This window comes from Vipera ursinii (genome assembly GCF_947247035.1).
Source record: "Vipera ursinii genome assembly, chromosome: 1".
In the NCBI taxonomy this organism is placed as follows: Eukaryota; Metazoa; Chordata; class Lepidosauria; order Squamata; family Viperidae; genus Vipera; species Vipera ursinii.
The window spans coordinates 26161791-26178628 of record NC_139512.1 but is presented as its reverse complement, the minus strand read 5'-3'; the positions used below and the strand labels follow the sequence as shown (position 1 = coordinate 26178628).

The window sequence follows — 16838 nt, the reverse complement described above, 5'->3', positions numbered from 1 at the left end:
TCACAAAGCTTTATTACTTTACAAACTCATACAGATGCAGAATTCTGTCCATTCTTAGCAAGATGATACTATAAATTTATATTGTAAACCCACAAAATTTCTTCTTGAGAGAACTTCCCTAAGTTTTCAGGGAAATTCAGCTCTGTATACTTATAACACTTAGAAGTACATAAAACCAAAATCCCTTCTGAAAAAATCTACATACCTGTCCCATTTTTCTCACTTTTGGCTATCGTACTTGCTCGTTTGGGGGTACGCTTCTGCCGCTTTGCCAATGAACTACTACTGTTATCCCCAGGCCTTTTTTGTCCTGAAAGTAAAATGAAAGTTCCCATTCTATATAATATGTTTCATTGTTTCAAATGTAAGTTAGTTGTATAAGAACGGAAAAGAACGAGAAAAATTGCCATTCCCAAGAGATCATAATGACAACAGAAAGAAAAAATCTGTAGCAGTCCAAACTCACTGTACAATGAAGATTACCTTCAGAGAAATAAAAATATTGCCCCAAAGGGATGGTAGGGAAAATGTCAAGAAAGCCATCAGAGTCATCTTATGAAGGAGATGGAGAAGAGTGTGGAATGTGCAGCGGAAGACATGCAGAGACAATGCCTGTAAGTACAGCTAATGCACTCTTAAGGTAAGAGGATAACGTGAATTACATGGGAAACCACAAGAAAAGCAGAATAAAAAGGAAAGTGTCTTTTTAAAAATTTCTAAATGTTTTACTTCTCCCCAAGACAGAATGCTGCTGTCTTGGTGTTGTGGGTATGTTTGAAACCACCCCTGCGATAATTGCTACTGCAATTGTGATGTAGAAGTGCTTTACAGGGTTAATAAAATTGTGGGAATTACTTTTACAGTTTTTGTTTTTTTTACACTGTATTTCCAAGGCATTTGTTCACAGCCTTCTTATACTTGCTAAAGATGGAGAAACAGTTGTCACTATGAACAGAATCATGACTTCCTGCTAATAGATGCACGTAGCTGCTAATGCACAAGTTGTACCTCCTCTGGCTGTCATACAGTAAAAAAATAAAGCTGAGAATATACTTATCAAAATGCTGCAGTAAACACCCAAATTAGGTTTCAATTCAAAGGTTTAAACCATTTATTTAATGGATGCAATATTATTACATATCAGATAGTTGAAGGCAATCCAAATTGAACAGATATAAAAAATATCCTTCTATTCTCCCCCTCCAAGTATTTTATTGTTGTAAGTTTTGGTGGGATAAATGAACTAAAATGTGAAAAGTCCCACATTTGTCTTCAAAAAGTTATATGAGAAATTAGAAGACCTGGGTCCCTGATCTTTTGGTATATTGTAAAATGCATTTTCAATGAATTTAAGTCACCACAGAAACTTGGTACTTAGAAAGTAGTCCTTACCCTTTTCTCCAATGTCTGGGCCAGCTATGCTACAGTTGCTGGAAGCTTCAAACCCATTGGCCGATTCATTCTCGCAAAGGCCTTCTTGAGACTCTTCAGCCACACTGTCCACTTCAATGGTCACGTCACTTTCACTTTTTATGCTTGGTGATTCATCCTGACTGAAAGTTAGAGGTGAGGCAACAGAGAAATTTGGCTGGATCACAGAAGGTAACATAGGCAGATTTGAAGTGAGGTTACTATCATCTTGTTTTTCAACAACCAAAGCTTCAGGCCCATTCTTGTCTTTTTCATCAAGATCATCCAAGTCCACTTCATGGCAAAGGAGAGTTTCAGGACCAATTTGAGGCATGGAGTCGTCTTCATCTTTCAACAGTGTGCTACGGTTTTCCTCTGAAGAACAATCAAAACGCTCACTTCCCCTAACATGGAGCCGTTGATCTGATTCTGCCACCAATGATGGCATTTCTTCATTCTCATTTTGAAGAGTCTCATCACCAATGAAATCCTTACATTCTTCTGCCCCATAACATTCATTTGCCTTCTCTACAGTCATAATATTTGGCACAGTCGGCTCACCCTCTTGTCGTACCCTTTTGTCAGGTGATGGCTGTTCTATCACTTTTCTTTTCATAAACTTCTTATCTTTTGCCCAGAGATCTGTTTCATTCTCAGAAGTAGAACTCAAACCTTTATTTTCCAAGGAAGAAGTATTTAATCGTTCAGATTCTGCAACAGGTTCGCTGGTTATTTCTTCCTGATTTAGTAATGTAATCTTTGAATTCTCTAGGGAAGAATCTCTTGTTCGGTTCTTCCGGCCTTTTCCTTTAGGCGATTTCTCCACCTCTCTCTTCACTTCTTCTATTTGATCACTTTTACTTCCACAGTTCTGAACTACTTGTTCACTCTCTTCACCTTCTAATTTCAATTTTTCTAAAGGATGAACTTGATTCTGATCATTCTCTTTCAGCATATGCGAGATCTTTGCAATCTCTTCAACAGGCTTATCAACTGCTCGTTTTTCATTTTCCATTTCAGAACTAACTGGAGAAAATTCTTCATTAATGTTCTTTTCAGAAGCTTCATCTGCTTCACTATCTGATGAAACTGAGTCTATCCAAAACAACATTAAAGGACAAAAAGGCAGAAATTCAAATTGAAATGTACATATATATTGTATTTATATACTACACAGAAAACATATAATGTTCAAAACAATTTTTGCTTTCAGTAATCCAATGAGAAATCTTTAAAAACATAAAAGGTTTAAATAATCTTTAGTTACAAACACAGCCACAATTTTATTTAGGAGGAGGAGGAAATGTTCTTAAGTGCAAAATATATAATATCAGAAAGAAAATTTCATTTTTTTTTCATTTGTCACATCATGTCCCACCTTAATATTTAACAAAGGAAGAAAAGACTTCAACTTATATGGCAGGCCTTACAAACTGAAAGGCTGCATGTGGCTATTCTAAAACTTTTAGTGAAATCCTTTCAAAAGTTGCCACCTAATTTCTCATGTAACATAAAATTAAATCCTGACAGAATTTCGATATTTCTGTGGTAGTCCTTGCACTATGCAACATGCTATTTCCAGTGGCACACTTAATCTTTTCTCTTCTGATATTTTCATAAGCACTGAAAATCATTTTGTTTCAGTGGGTTAGGGTTAGAGTTAGGATTACTGTAAAGCCAAGTACAGCTCTCAGCCCCCAAAATGCTGTGCAAGTGTTTTATAAAAGTCTTCCATGTAAATGCAAGTGTTCATTATGACAGTAAGCGGCAAGTAGTATAAACTTGATTCTTTCTTCGTTGCAAATAGCACATCTCTTCATCTAAGGGCTGGCACTTGCCCTCCCCCCCACCCCCAATTTGTGAAATTTCTCCCTATAGTTTATTTTTAAAAAAAATCTCACCATTTGACCCTCTGTCAGAATCCAACATTCCTGAGCTACGTCTTGTTTGCCTGCGAGGCATACCTAAAAAAAAATTAAAGAGGCTATAATACAGAGGTAGAGAGCAAATGCACTGCATTTAATAGTTTTGCAATTATTTGTATGTTTTCACGTGTTTAAAATGTGTTGATTTTAAAAACAGAAAACCGTTTCTACCTTAATGTGCCTAATTGCCAGCTTGAGCAATTGAGCAAAAAGCTGGTTGCCACACAATATGACATGTAAGCAGAAGTACCTTCTGTCCCATTAAGCAAGGGCGAGCAATCCAGCAGGCTGCTGCGTGCACTTCGCACTCCTGACTTGCTGTCACTGTTAGGAGTTTTAGACAGACCACAAGAGAGATTTGATAGAAGAGTTGATTTCAGAGGAGGACGTCCACGTTTTCCCTTATGTTTCTCCTCCTCTTTCTTTTCATCTTTTTCAGAGTCTTCTTTACTCTAATTACAAACATAAACAACCTCATTGTCACAGGAAGTTTAGCCTTTTTCCTTCACAGAAAGCATGAAAATATCCACTGTAGAGCTTCTGCTCAGCAGAAGATACAGCCAGTGTCAAGTGACAGATCTCCATTTGTGGACAAGGAGTTCCCCAGATCTGCTTTGAAAGAACAAATTAACCCTGTGGAAAATCAGAGCTCTCGGTCATAAATCTTACACTTCTAAGCACCTCAATATTTTATTTCATGAAAAAAGTGAAGCATCCCTTCAAATTACAAACTTTCAGGAGAAACATGGGTTTGTCCAAATACTGGGTATTTTATTTATTTATTTATTTATTTTATTTTATTGGATTTGTATACCGCCCTATTCCCGTAGGACTCAGGGCGGTTTACAGGGCAGTTAAAACCATGAATACAAAAAATTAAAAACAAATAAAACAATTAAATTAAATTCAAGCCCCAAGAGTAAATCTAAAACCCAGTTAAATTAACAACCCCACAGTCTGGATCAAACAGATCGAAGAGCCAAGTTTTTCTGGTATTTATGGTGATACATTTTCTCTTATTTCAAATATTGAAAAGAGTAATAAAGGAAGGGAAAGACTTTTATACATTTACTTAAGATATGAAAAAATAGTTTATGAACATAACTTACTTTTGCTTTTTTCTTTTGCTTCTTCTTTGGTCCCCCTTTTTCTGCAGGCCAAATAATCCTATCAGCTTTTACCCATTCATCGTATCTACAGTAAAGGAATATTGCATCTATTTAGGTCACTGCAAAATCACAGAGGTAAATTTAACTTACAAAATTAACTACAAAAATAAATTGTAAGCTGCAGCCTGGAATTACAAGAGTTAAACATCCAGAATTCTAAGAATCATCCCTTTAAATTGGAAGTCTGAATATAAAATTCTAGCAACTCAGAATCCTACTTGGATTTAGCATAATAAGCAGGCAGGCAAATAAACCCTACATTCTACTTCAAACTATAGATAAATACAATTGGCAAATAAACAACTTATAGGCAGAGCTTTCAAATTTTCCCATATAATCTGATACAGTTTTCAACCCTTATTCTTTCTCCTTTTTTATGAACAAAGTTATGTACCTTTAATTAAAAATTGTCAGGATAGCAAGAACAGGACAGATTCTGCCCATGATCTACTATGTAATTATTATTGATTTTGAACATGAATATGTACAGTAGCAAATTTTACAGACCGCCTCTACAAGGATACTTCCATATGCAAATTGAAGGGAAGGGCAATTCTCCATGATGACTTTTTTTTTTTAGGAAAAAAAATATCTCACTGTAACTTGGGTAACTTTCAACAGAGCCAATGTGACAATATTTCTATCTGACCATATTTAAGAACATTGATACTAAAGAAAAAAAGGAGTGGGAGCAGGACTGAAATACCGTAGGCATCTAAAATAGACCTGAACAGTCCACCTTAAACTTTTTACAGGGGGTAGCAGTCAACATTCAGTTCAGGTCACCGTTCTCCTCCTTACCTAACATTCCAGCCGTAATAATGCACTAAATACAAAATCTCTCCGTCATCATTTTCTGTACTTTTAATACTGGCTTCATAGATTTTCTGAGTTTTTCCGCGGCCATATTTTACTTTTACTTTGGTTCCTGTAAGACAAGGTTCGGCATCTTCTTCACATTCCTCCCCTTCCGAGTCTCGATTTTCAAGTTCTTCCCTGCTGCAGAATAGACGAGATATCAATTAATTAAGAGGCCAAATGTTGACAACTGGGACTTTCCCATTCCTGCCACTTTTTCAAGTCATCTACAGTGATTTCCTTCTAAGGAAAATGACTCGGCATGGAAATCTTGACAGTACCTGCGCTTTCCAAATAATGAATCTTCTACACACATCTGATCAATTCCATGTCAAGGATTATGAAATGGCAATTCCCAGATCAGTCGCAAGGAAAACTACGATCGGCTTTGCATGACTAACTTTTGTTATTGCACTGAAGTTTTCTGAAGTGGTTTCCTACCACTTAACGATACTTCTTTTACTTGTGCATATCCTTCCCAAGGGTACTTCTAAATTTGTTGTGAAATTAAAAGTTAAAAAACTAAAATCATAATATGTGTATAGCTATCTCTTATACAGCCAATAATTTCATTCAGAAACAGCAGAGAACTGTAATACATTTTCCATTATTTTCTGTAACACAGTGTCCCAGATAAAGTACTGTAATTATTTTTTTTACTAAGTTTTGCAGGTTTTACACAGTGATGCATTTTTAATTTCCCACGTATGCTATCTTAAAATTCACTTAACATTTTTTCAATCATTTGCTCTTTTCAATTTCACTACCAATCCAAATTTTCATAATGCTTTTCAATAAGTGGTGTTCAAGCATATTGGACTTAATCTGTTCCTTATGTATAGGTGCCTGCACACCTATAAGTGTTCCTCCTTACATCACTCATTCCACAACCATTCAAACTTACAATGGTGCTGAACAAGTGGTACTTATGGCTGGTCCTCATACTTAGAACAGGTACTGCATCCTTGCAGTCATGTGGTCATACTGCTTGGCTTGCAGTTACAAGATTGCAGCGTCCCATGGTCATGGGACTGCCCCTTGTAACTTTCACAGCCGGCTTCCAACAAGCAAGGCCAATGGGAAAGCTGGTGGGAGGTCACAAATAAACACCATGGCAACAATGGGCTCTCTTAACAACAGCAACCAAAAGTTCTGGAACTACCATCACTAAGTGGTGCAGTGATGTGACATTGTGCTTGATCACCGTGTCACTTAGCAACAGAAATTCCTGTCCTAATTCCTGTTTTAAGTCAGGACTACTTACACTTTGTTTACAATCTTTTCCTAAATTTTAATTGTTCATTTACTTTTGCTATGGAGCTTTCTACTTGCAAAATCCATTAGAATATCACAGTGCCAAGCACATATCAAATCATTCAAACAATACTACATCTGGAAGGTTTTTAAAAAGAGAGAATTTAGAGGTGGGGATGACCTTGGAACCCCATGATTAACCTCTATAATTACACTGAATTTTTAACCTGAATGATGTAGTTTTTTCTTGTACCTTAATGAAAAGAATACATATTTAACCAGGAATGTATCACAGAATAGGACTGAATATTTATGTATGGATACATCTGTGCATGTGTAAAGGTCTAGCTGGATTATGTTGTAAAATGGCTACGGGATCATCTATCACAATACACATTTAGTGACACTAAAATTAAATTTAATAAACTTACTGACAGCTCAATCCAAATATATGCCCTGTATACAGATTGCATTTTTGTTCTGCTCTCTGATCCTGAGGAATCTGGTTTCTCAGGCCTGCATTTTCCTCTCTCTTTGAATTAAAAAAAAGATTCCAAAACTTTAATCAATGCATTTCTCAGTTGCTAAACACATCATGGTATCACTGCAGTACTGAAAACTCTACTTTGGTCACCAGAGTTAGTTTGTTTGTTTGCTTGTTTGTATTCTAATTTTGCCCTTTGGAAACTTTAAATGGATCACAAAGCCTGCAAACCCAAAAGGCTGCGTTTGTGATGAACTTGCCCAGCTGTTTAAGAAGCCATATGAATACAATTAAATGGAAATGATTAATTAATCTTAATTAATTAATTAAGATGATTAGGGGGCTGGAGGCTAAAACATATAGGGAACGGTTGCTGGAATTGGGTATGTGTAGTTATACAAAGAGAAGGGCGAGGGGTGACATGATAGCAGTGTTCCAATATCTCAGGGGCTGCCACAAAGAAGAGGCAGTCAAGCTATTCTCCAAAGCACCTGAAAGCAGGACAAGAAGCAACAGATGGAAACTAGTCAAGGAGAGAAGCAACCTAGAACTAAGGAGAAACTTCCTGACAGTTAGAACAATTAACCAGTGGAACAACCTGCCTCCAGAGGTGGTGAATGCTCCAACACTGGAGGTTTTTAAGAAGAGACTGGACAGCCATTTGCCTGAAATGGTATAGGGTTTCCTGCCTGAGCAGGGGGTTGGACTAGATGACCTCCAAGGTCCCTTCCAACTTATTATAATTATTAATATAGGTGAAAGCAGTCCTTGGGAGCTTTGAAAGTTCCTTCACTTTCATATCTGCTTTGAAAAAAAATGTCAAGATGGATTAACTTAGTATTTTAATATTATATTTACAATAGATGCACAGTTTTGTCTATGGTTTTTTGTTATGCATTCCCCGGAGTCGGTTTCAGGATGATTGTGTATAACTATTAAACAAATACATGTTTTTATTAGAAGGATGAGTGATAATAAGCTACGTCACGAAGTTCAAAGTAGTAGTAAATTCTGGACACAGAATAAGTTCTCTCCTTTGTTAAAAAAAATTAAAAATTAAATTCAAGTGGGTAAGCATAATATTCCTGCATCCTATTTTCCACACAACTATCCTGTGAGGAGTGTTGGGCTACTGGTACAGAGTCACCCAGTTAGCTTTCATGCCTGAGACAGGCCTAGAACCTATTGGGGGGTGGGAACCTGTTTTATGTTAGGTTTACATTTTTTCAGGAATAATCTGCTTGAAGCCATAAACTAACCCACAGATCCAAACGCAGGAGTGTTCAACTATCATATTTTCCCCTGAACTAATAGGAAATGAATAGTTCTCTCTTGCCATAATTCTGAACTGTCTGCTTTCAAACCTTTTTTAAAAAAATTGGGCAGAAGGTTGTGGGTTATCCAACAGCAAAAAAAGCTAAAATGTGATAAAAATATGAAAAGCATAAACCAGAAAGATTCCGTTTCACATCTTATCTCAGCCAGACTCGGAACTTTTAATAAAAGTAATTTTTTAGCATACCCACTTTAGTAATGTGGGGATAACACAGAGATCTTACAGAAGAGATGTGCAACTTTCTCAGGTTTTCCAGCCTTTAAAAGTTATCAAATGATCATTTTTTGTGAGAAAAGGGAGCATATTACCATATTACTGTTGCAAAAGAAATACTCTCCCACCAAAAAATGAGAAAAGGTGTATGTAACATGGTTCGGTTCTCTTTGCATCGTTAATGTAGCCCTGCTTTCCCCTAAATATACCATATGAAATTATAACTGTGCACTAGAATTGCAATGCCTAATTGCATTCTGCAAACCTTTTTTTTTATAAAGATAAAATTCAATTATTTGCTCAGAAGCAATCCAAATTTTAGGGTTCTGGTAATACGGAATGATGAAGACTGGTAGGTTTGTTTTGCCATAAGGACACTTTGACACAACATAGAAAACCCAACACAGGGCTTTGTATCTGTCTTCTGACATGACACTGTGGGAATTTTATCATAATGCAAAGACATTAACTAGCACGATGAAAACAAGCATACCCTCTTAAGTCTATTATAAATATTTGGAAGCCCATTACTTGTTTTAGGTTGATTACAGACTAACTGTCTGAATATGAATCACTATTAATCCAGGATTAATTTTAATCATACATTAAGGAACAAACCACTTTTTGATGGTTGAAAACCGATGTGTTTCTGCAGAAAAAAAAAGCAGGACTACATGGACTAATGTAGAAAGGGCCATGCTATACATGAAGGTTCCCTCCCCTTTTTTGGTGAAGGGGGAGGATATATTAAAACTGTATACGTGTTAAAAGTTTATCCTTGTATTTTTCAATTTTAGAATGATACAAAATTGTGGTAAATTTTCAGCAACCACAGTGGGGTGAAAAGGGAATGGAAGAACTACAAACAAGAAGGGGTAAAAGAATAGCATACAATCATGGGAATTCTTCAGCCTAAAGTAGTTACACCTAAGTAAGGGAAATGCTAGTACTGTGTCAGGAAGCTTAAACATAACATTAACTGATGATAGTAATTAGAATCTAGCTATAGATTCTGCTACTGACCTCAGTAATTATAAAGGCTAAAATTATGAATTAATTTTGAAAAGAAAATTAACACTTAAAGTCAGGAATTGACAACACAGACCCCTTAATGTGTTTTTAATCAGACAATAAAAATGATCAAAGTCTTGTAAAACCATCAAAGCTTACCAGATTTCACATGAGATGCCCAAGGGACTTTGTTGAAGTTTTACAAAATTTGCTGCTTTGGGCTGGTTTAAAGTATGTTAAATTTGTTTTTGTTTTTTTGAAACCCACATTGCTACCTCCTGGCAGTGATTAGGTAAAAAGACTGCTGATCCCAATAGAGCTCTAGGTTTGCAATTAAATTGAGCCTATTAAAACAGTGACTCCCTCTTTGCACAAGTTACTATTGATTATTATTGCCATGCAACGTTCCGCAACCCAGAAGCCTGAAGAAATTTCCTTGCCTTCTCTCTTCCTCTTCATCGGACTCCCTCTCAGATTCCTCTTCCTGTTTTGCTCTCTTTTCCTTTTGCTTTGGTGTAGTCTTTCTATTTCCAAGTGCCATATCATTTTCAATCTTCTCTGCATTACTGGAAATCTCCTCTATGTCTTTGTTCTCCTTATTGCTGTCTTTTAGCTTATCTTGTATTATATCATCTTCACCTTTTTTAATAAGAGACGCATCAAGGATATGTCTTCTTCGTCCCTGTGTAAGGAAAGAAATGAAATGTCATCCTGTAAAAGATGCATTGTTGCTTGCCAGGAAGCCCGATTCCACCACAGTGGTTTTTTTTTTTATCTTACTGAAGAATTACTGGCTTACTAAAGAATTAATGGACAACCGAAATAGTTCTCAACAGAAGAGTTAGCTTTTCTTTTAGAAATGTAACATATAAATTCTGCTGCTGTACAGAATGCAGACAAGAAAATACAAGAAATTACACTGTGGCTAATCATACATAGCTCTAATGTGACGTGTTTGATTTATGACTTAAGGAGTTTTATGATTACTTTTTTAAATGAAGCATTGTTAAACTTTGATTTACTACAATACACGAACCAAGCGATAGTATGCAAGTCAACTTTTTTTCAAAATGAAACAAATATTTTTCTTTTTCGCAATGCTCTATAATTTGATACTTGAACAGCTGCTGGAAGAGCAGATAGGAATAATTGGGTCATATTAAGTGCAGTAGTAGGAAATACAGATGTAAAGTGAAGTGTAGTTGCTTACAAATCCCTATGAAACATTTTTGTCTATAAATTCAGTACCAACTCAAATTGTGAACTGGAATCATAGATTTGTTGAGAATACATTACATTTCATTATACCCTGATAAAGTTAATGCAATAAATAACTCAGATGACAGAGTTCACCTTAGAAAGGACATTCCTCCAGCATGAAAGCAAGGGGGTAGTATTTCTTCTCAATGGGGAAGAAATGGAGGTAGTGACAGATTTTATTTTCCTGGGCTCCAAGATCACTGCAGATGGGGACTGTAGCCAAGAAATTAAAAGACCCTTGCTCCTCGGGAGGAAAGCCATGACAAATCTAGACAGCACACTAAAAAACAGAGACATCACCCTGTCAACAAAAGTGTGTATAGTCAAGGCTATGGTCTTCCCAGTTGCAATGTATGGCAGTGAAAGTTGGACCATAAGAAAGGCTGAGCGCCAAAGAATTGAAGCCTTTGAACTATGGTGCTGGAGAAGACTCCTGCGAGTCCCTTGGACTGCAAGGCGATCAAACCGGTCAGTCCTAGAGGAGATCAACCCTGACTGCTCTTTAGAAGCTAAAACTCAAATACTTTGGCCACCTAATGAGAAGGAAGGACTCACTGGAGAAGAGCCTAATGCTGGGAAAGATTGAGGGCAAGAGAAGAAGGGGACGACAGAGAATGAGGTGTCTGGATGGAGTCACTGGAGCAATAGCCGTGAGCTTAAATGGACTCCAAAAGATGGTAGAGGACAGGAAGACCTGGAGGAACGTTGTCCATAGGGTCGCAATGGGTCGGACACGACTTCGCAGCTAACAACAACAACGTTTTTTCTCATGCTGGGGAAGGCCTGCCTACAGGTAGTTGTTGGTATATGACAGCAATTGGAACTGGAATTTCTGTCACTGGGAGATGTGGTTATAAAGGGCAAGCACATCACTTAGTGACAGAAATCCTAGTTGCTGTTAACTGAATCCCACAGGCTTTAGGAGAGGCTACTTTCCATAGACAAATTTGTTAAATCTGTTCAGCCATCCTGAGGATTTATTATAGGGCAAGCGGAAATACTGGAAATAAATAGTGGAAATAAAACAACATTTGAAAAGGCTGGACAAGTTCAGAGTGTTATAAGAACAAACAATCCAGCCAATATCTGAGAATGAAAAGTTAGTGAAAGGACTTGTGTTCTCAACTAAATTACAAAAGTCATTGCTTTTTTTTTATCACAGCTCTTTTTACAGGGCAGTTGCTTACCCGCTGAGACCTCTGCTCAAGTTCTTCTTTTTCGCTTTCACTGGTACAGTTGTTTTCTTCCATCTGAACCTCTACAGGAGGCATTACAGGCTCTTCTTTTACCCTTTCCTCCATTTGCTCTTCTTTTTTCTGTACTACAATTATTTTTGGTTCATTGTGGTGGATGGTTCGGAACTGAATATTTGCAGAACGGCAGTATTCTTCAAAACCATAAAGATACCTACAATTTTTAAATACATATTAATTATGGGATATCCTTGAAAATAATTTGGGTCAATACAAAAGGGGAAAAAATATTGCCATAGGTGTATACTACAGGCCACCCAACCAAACAGAGGAAATAGATGAACTTTTTGCTAGTCAATTAACTAAGGTATGTAGGAAGCACATCACAATAGTAGTGAGGGACTTTAATTACCCTGACATCAACTGGGAGACAAACTCTGCACCAAGTGGAAGATCAAACAGATTCCTGAAAAAAACCTAGCAGACAACTTTTGCCTCCCAAAAAGTAGAGAAGGGAACTAGGGGATCAGCCATATTGGACTTAATTCTCACTAACAGAGATAAAATGATGGAAGATGTTGAAACCACAGGAACCTTGGGGGGAGTGACCATGCAATATTGGAATTCAACATTATGCAAGCACAAGCAATAGAACACAGTCAAATTAGAGAGCTAATTTCAACAAACTTATTTTGGGAACGATTCAATGGATGAGAATCCTCAAGGGGAAAACAACTCAAGAAGCTTGGAAAATTCTGAAAAGTGAGATTATAAAAGCCCAATCTAGCACAATACCAATGAAGAAGAAAAACAACAGCTCTCAAAAGAAAACAGCATGGCTGCATAAAGAACTCTGTGATAAATTGAAAGACAAAAAGGACAAATATAAAAAGTGGAAAGAGGGGCACAAAACTAAGGCAGAATAACAACAAATAGCCCAAGCCTGCAAAGATGGAGTGAGGAAAGCTAAGGCTCAAAATGAACTAAGGCTTGCAACAAAAGTAAAAAAAATAAGAAAAAAGTTAAGGAAATGATTAGTCCACTAGTGGAAGAAAGTGGCAAAAAGGTGACAAGCAACAGGAAGAAAGCATAACTAACTCATTTTTTCCATCCGTATTTACACAAAGGGGAAAAAAAGTCCAACCTATGAAAAACAATACCATAAATCAAAGATAAGAAACACTAGTTAAGATAGGCAAGGAAATGGTGAGTTCTAAATGAGTTCAAATCACCAGGACCACACCCCAAGGTTCTAAAAGAACTGGCAGATGTGATCTGAGAACCACTGAACTATCTTTCAAAGAGTACTACCAGAGGACTGGAAAAGAGCTGATGTAGTTCCCATCTTCAAAAAAGGAAAAAATGGATCCAGGAAATTACAGACCTATCAGCCTGACCTCAATACCTGGTAAGATCAGCAAACACCTAGAAGAAACAAAGTTATTACCAAAAGCCAACATGGGTTTGTCAAAAACAGATCATGCCAGATAAATCTTATTGCATTCTTTGACCAGGTGACAAAATTAGTGGACCAGAGGAATGCTGTGGATATAATTTACTTGGACTTCAGTAAGGCATTTGATAAAGTAGACCACAACCTATTACTTGATAAGATAGAAAAATATGGGTTAGACAGCATCACCACCAGATGGATTCGTACCTGTCTGACTGGCTGTACTCAGAGTGCAGTCCTCAATGGAACTGCATCTACATGGAGAGAAGTGTGTAGCGGAATGCCCTAGGCTCAGTTCTGGGCCCATTGCTTTTCAACATCTTCATCAACGATTTGGATGAGGGGATAGATGGGGAACTCATCAAATTTGATGGCAGGAATAGAAAACACTCCAGAAGATAGGCTTAACATAAAGAAGGATCCTGACAGACTTGAGCATTGGGCGCTATCTAATAAAATGAAATTCAATGGTGAAAAAAGTAAGGTTCTACATTTACGCAAGAAAAATGAAATGCAGTGTTATAGTATAGATCAGACATGTCAAACTTGTGACGTCATGTGAAGTTTCACGACATACTGGAGCTTTTTCCCCATTGACGACAATGGGGTGGGTGTGGTTTCATTGTGACCCGTTCGGTCCGCGGGCTGGCATTTTGACACCCCTGGTATAGGTGGTACCTTGCTCAATAGTAGGCAATGTGAGAGGAATCTTGGAGTCCTAGTGGACAATCACTTAAATATGAGCCAGCAGTGTGCTGCAGCTGCCAAAAAACCCAACATAGTGCTAGGCTGCATTAACAGAATCAAGATCACTTCAAGTGTTAATACCACTTTACAATGCCTTGGTAAGGCCACACTTGGAATTCTGCATCCAGTTTTGCTCACCATGATGTAAAAAAGATGTTGAGACTCTAGAAAGAGTACAGAGAAGAGCAACGAAGATGATCAGGGGACTATAGGCTAAAACATTTAAGGAACAGTTGCTGGAATTGGGAATGTCTAGTCCAGGGGTCAGCAACCTGAAACAGTGAAAGAGCCACTCGGAACCGGTTCCCTCACGAAAGGAAAAACTGGGAGCCGCAAAAAATGTGTGCGCATGCGCGTACATGCGCGCATGCGCAGAACAGGGTTTGACTGAAGAGTGGAGCCAAGGCGAGATATGCACCTACCCTGCATATTTGAATTGATTGGTTGAACTTTTTTAGTCCCACTTTTTTTTTTTTTGGACTGCACATGGCAGAGGACTGGGAGCCGCAGGAGACGGCTGAAAGAGCCGCATGCGGCTCCGGAGCCGCAGGTTGCAGACCTGTGGTCTAGTCTAATGAAGAGAAGGATGAGTGGTGACATGATAGCAGTGTTCCAATATCTCAGGGGCTGCCACAAAGAAGAGGGAGTTAAGCTATTCTCCAAAACACCTGAAGGCAGGACAAGAAGCAACAGATGGAAACTAGTCAAGGAGAGAAGCAACCTAGAACTAAGGATAAATTTTCTGACAGGTAGAACAATTAATCAGTGGAACAACCTGCCTCCAGCAGCTGTGAATGCTCCAACACTGGAAGTTTTTACGAGACTGGACAGCCATTTATCTGAAATGGTACAGGGTTTCCTGTCTGAGCAGGGGGGTGGACTAGATGACCTCCAAGGTACCTTCCATTTTTTTATTATTACTATCATCATCATCATCAAAGGATATATCCTCTTTGAAATCCCCACAACCACCTTCAAAAGTAAAAGATAAAAAATTAATCTGGGGCTGTTGACACTAGCATCTCAAGTTGCCATTCCCCCCTTTTCAATTCTCTGATTTCTGAGTTACAAGACTAATTTTTACTAGGATACAGGAGACTTGTTATTAACAAGTTATTAACTTGTTATTAACTCTATTGTTGATTGGATTACCATTTTGCTTTTTCTGAAACTTTAATTTCTTTAGAGAAAGTAAACAGTCTACAAGTGAGTTTGGCTAAAACGAGAGAAAAAGTACCAATAAATAAAAATGTTGCTGCACAAAGGAGTTACTGTTAGTGATATGCCATCATTAGTGCCTATCCCAGTCCTCTCTGCTTCTTACATTCCTTTGAATCCAGACTAATTTGATCATTTGAGAGGGAGTTGCTCAAATAAAAGCTTGACAAAATGTACTCAATTCTTGTTCTTCAACCAGTTCATACCCAAACACTAATTAAGAAAGAAAAGAAACCACTTACTTTCTATAAGCAGTTTTCACATTGTAAGAAGCAGCTGAATTCAAAATAGGAATGCCAAGGTCCATATAAATTTGTTTCCATACAGCTCCACTATCAATCTTGGAAGAAAGAATGGGAGAAAATAAAGCATCTTGGCATGTTGCTAATTAGAAAATTAAATGAACTCAGAATAAATTTAAGAAATGTTATGCTTACATTGTCACACCCACCCTGCTGATATACCAGTCTGAAAAGTTTGAAGAGGTTAAGATCCTTATAGCCCAGAACAGGTGGTTTATTGATAGAAGTTCCTAATTAATGAAAACATGAGGACAGAATATTATGATGCAAATCTTTTACACTAGAGCACACCGTACATTTCAACTTGTCTGATGCCTGCAGAATCATTAGTACCATGTATAAAAATTCATGTGTAATTGCTTGGTGAAATAGATTATTTTAAATGTATATTTAGAGATAGCAATATATTTCTTAAATTGCATTATTACAAATACTAGAAATTCTAACGTGGATGTAAGTGAACATAGACATAGACGCTATCAGCAATACAGGTAGTCCTTGACTTACAACTGTTTAACACAACTTTGAAGCTACGGTGGTGTTGGAAAGAGTGACTTATGATCCATCCTTGAAGTTATGATCGCTGCACCATTCCAGTGGTCAACATGATCACAATTTGGGTGACTGGCAACTGGTTTTCATTTATGATGGTTACAATGACTTAGTCACATGATCGCAATTTGCTAACTTCCCAGCTGGCTTCAAATAAGTAAAGTCAATTGGGGAAGCCAGATTTACTTAACAACAACAGGATTCATTTAACGACCATGGTAAAAATAACTGACCATGGTCATAAAATTAGGTCTGGCATGATGACTTGTTTAATGACTGAATTCTAGTCCCACTTGTCAAGTGCTCCAGGATCTCTTTTTTGTGCGTGAAATAATATTTTTAAAATATACAGTAAAAAGACTAAATCTTCAATGACCCACACAGTTCAGAGAAATAGTAACCCCAATCTAAAAGTAACAGGAAATGAATAAACTGTATTCTGTCAACATATAT

The 16838-nt window shown here is 37.3% G+C and overlaps 1 protein-coding gene across 2 annotated transcripts in view; it reads right to left on the bottom strand.

The window, feature by feature from the left end:
- Positions 1 to 16838, bottom strand: part of ARID4A (AT-rich interaction domain 4A) — a 62278-nt gene that overhangs the window by 7917 nt on the left and 37523 nt on the right. Inside the window, exons 13-22 of one of the 2 annotated variants that reach the window (XM_083350050.1) lie at positions 15969 to 16063; positions 15774 to 15871; positions 12108 to 12327; positions 10101 to 10342; positions 5306 to 5503; positions 4445 to 4529; positions 3586 to 3787; positions 3312 to 3374; positions 1393 to 2505; positions 206 to 310 (exon numbers count right to left, since the gene is read on the bottom strand). In XM_083350050.1, the coding sequence (XP_083206176.1) occupies positions 206 to 310; positions 1393 to 2505; positions 3312 to 3374; positions 3586 to 3787; positions 4445 to 4529; positions 5306 to 5503; positions 10101 to 10342; positions 12108 to 12327; positions 15774 to 15871; positions 15969 to 16063 (2421 nt within the window). The remainder of the gene's footprint in view (positions 1 to 205; positions 311 to 1392; positions 2506 to 3311; positions 3375 to 3585; positions 3788 to 4444; positions 4530 to 5305; positions 5504 to 10100; positions 10343 to 12107; positions 12328 to 15773; positions 15872 to 15968; positions 16064 to 16838) is intronic. The other variant, XM_083350051.1, reaches the window with a different exon arrangement.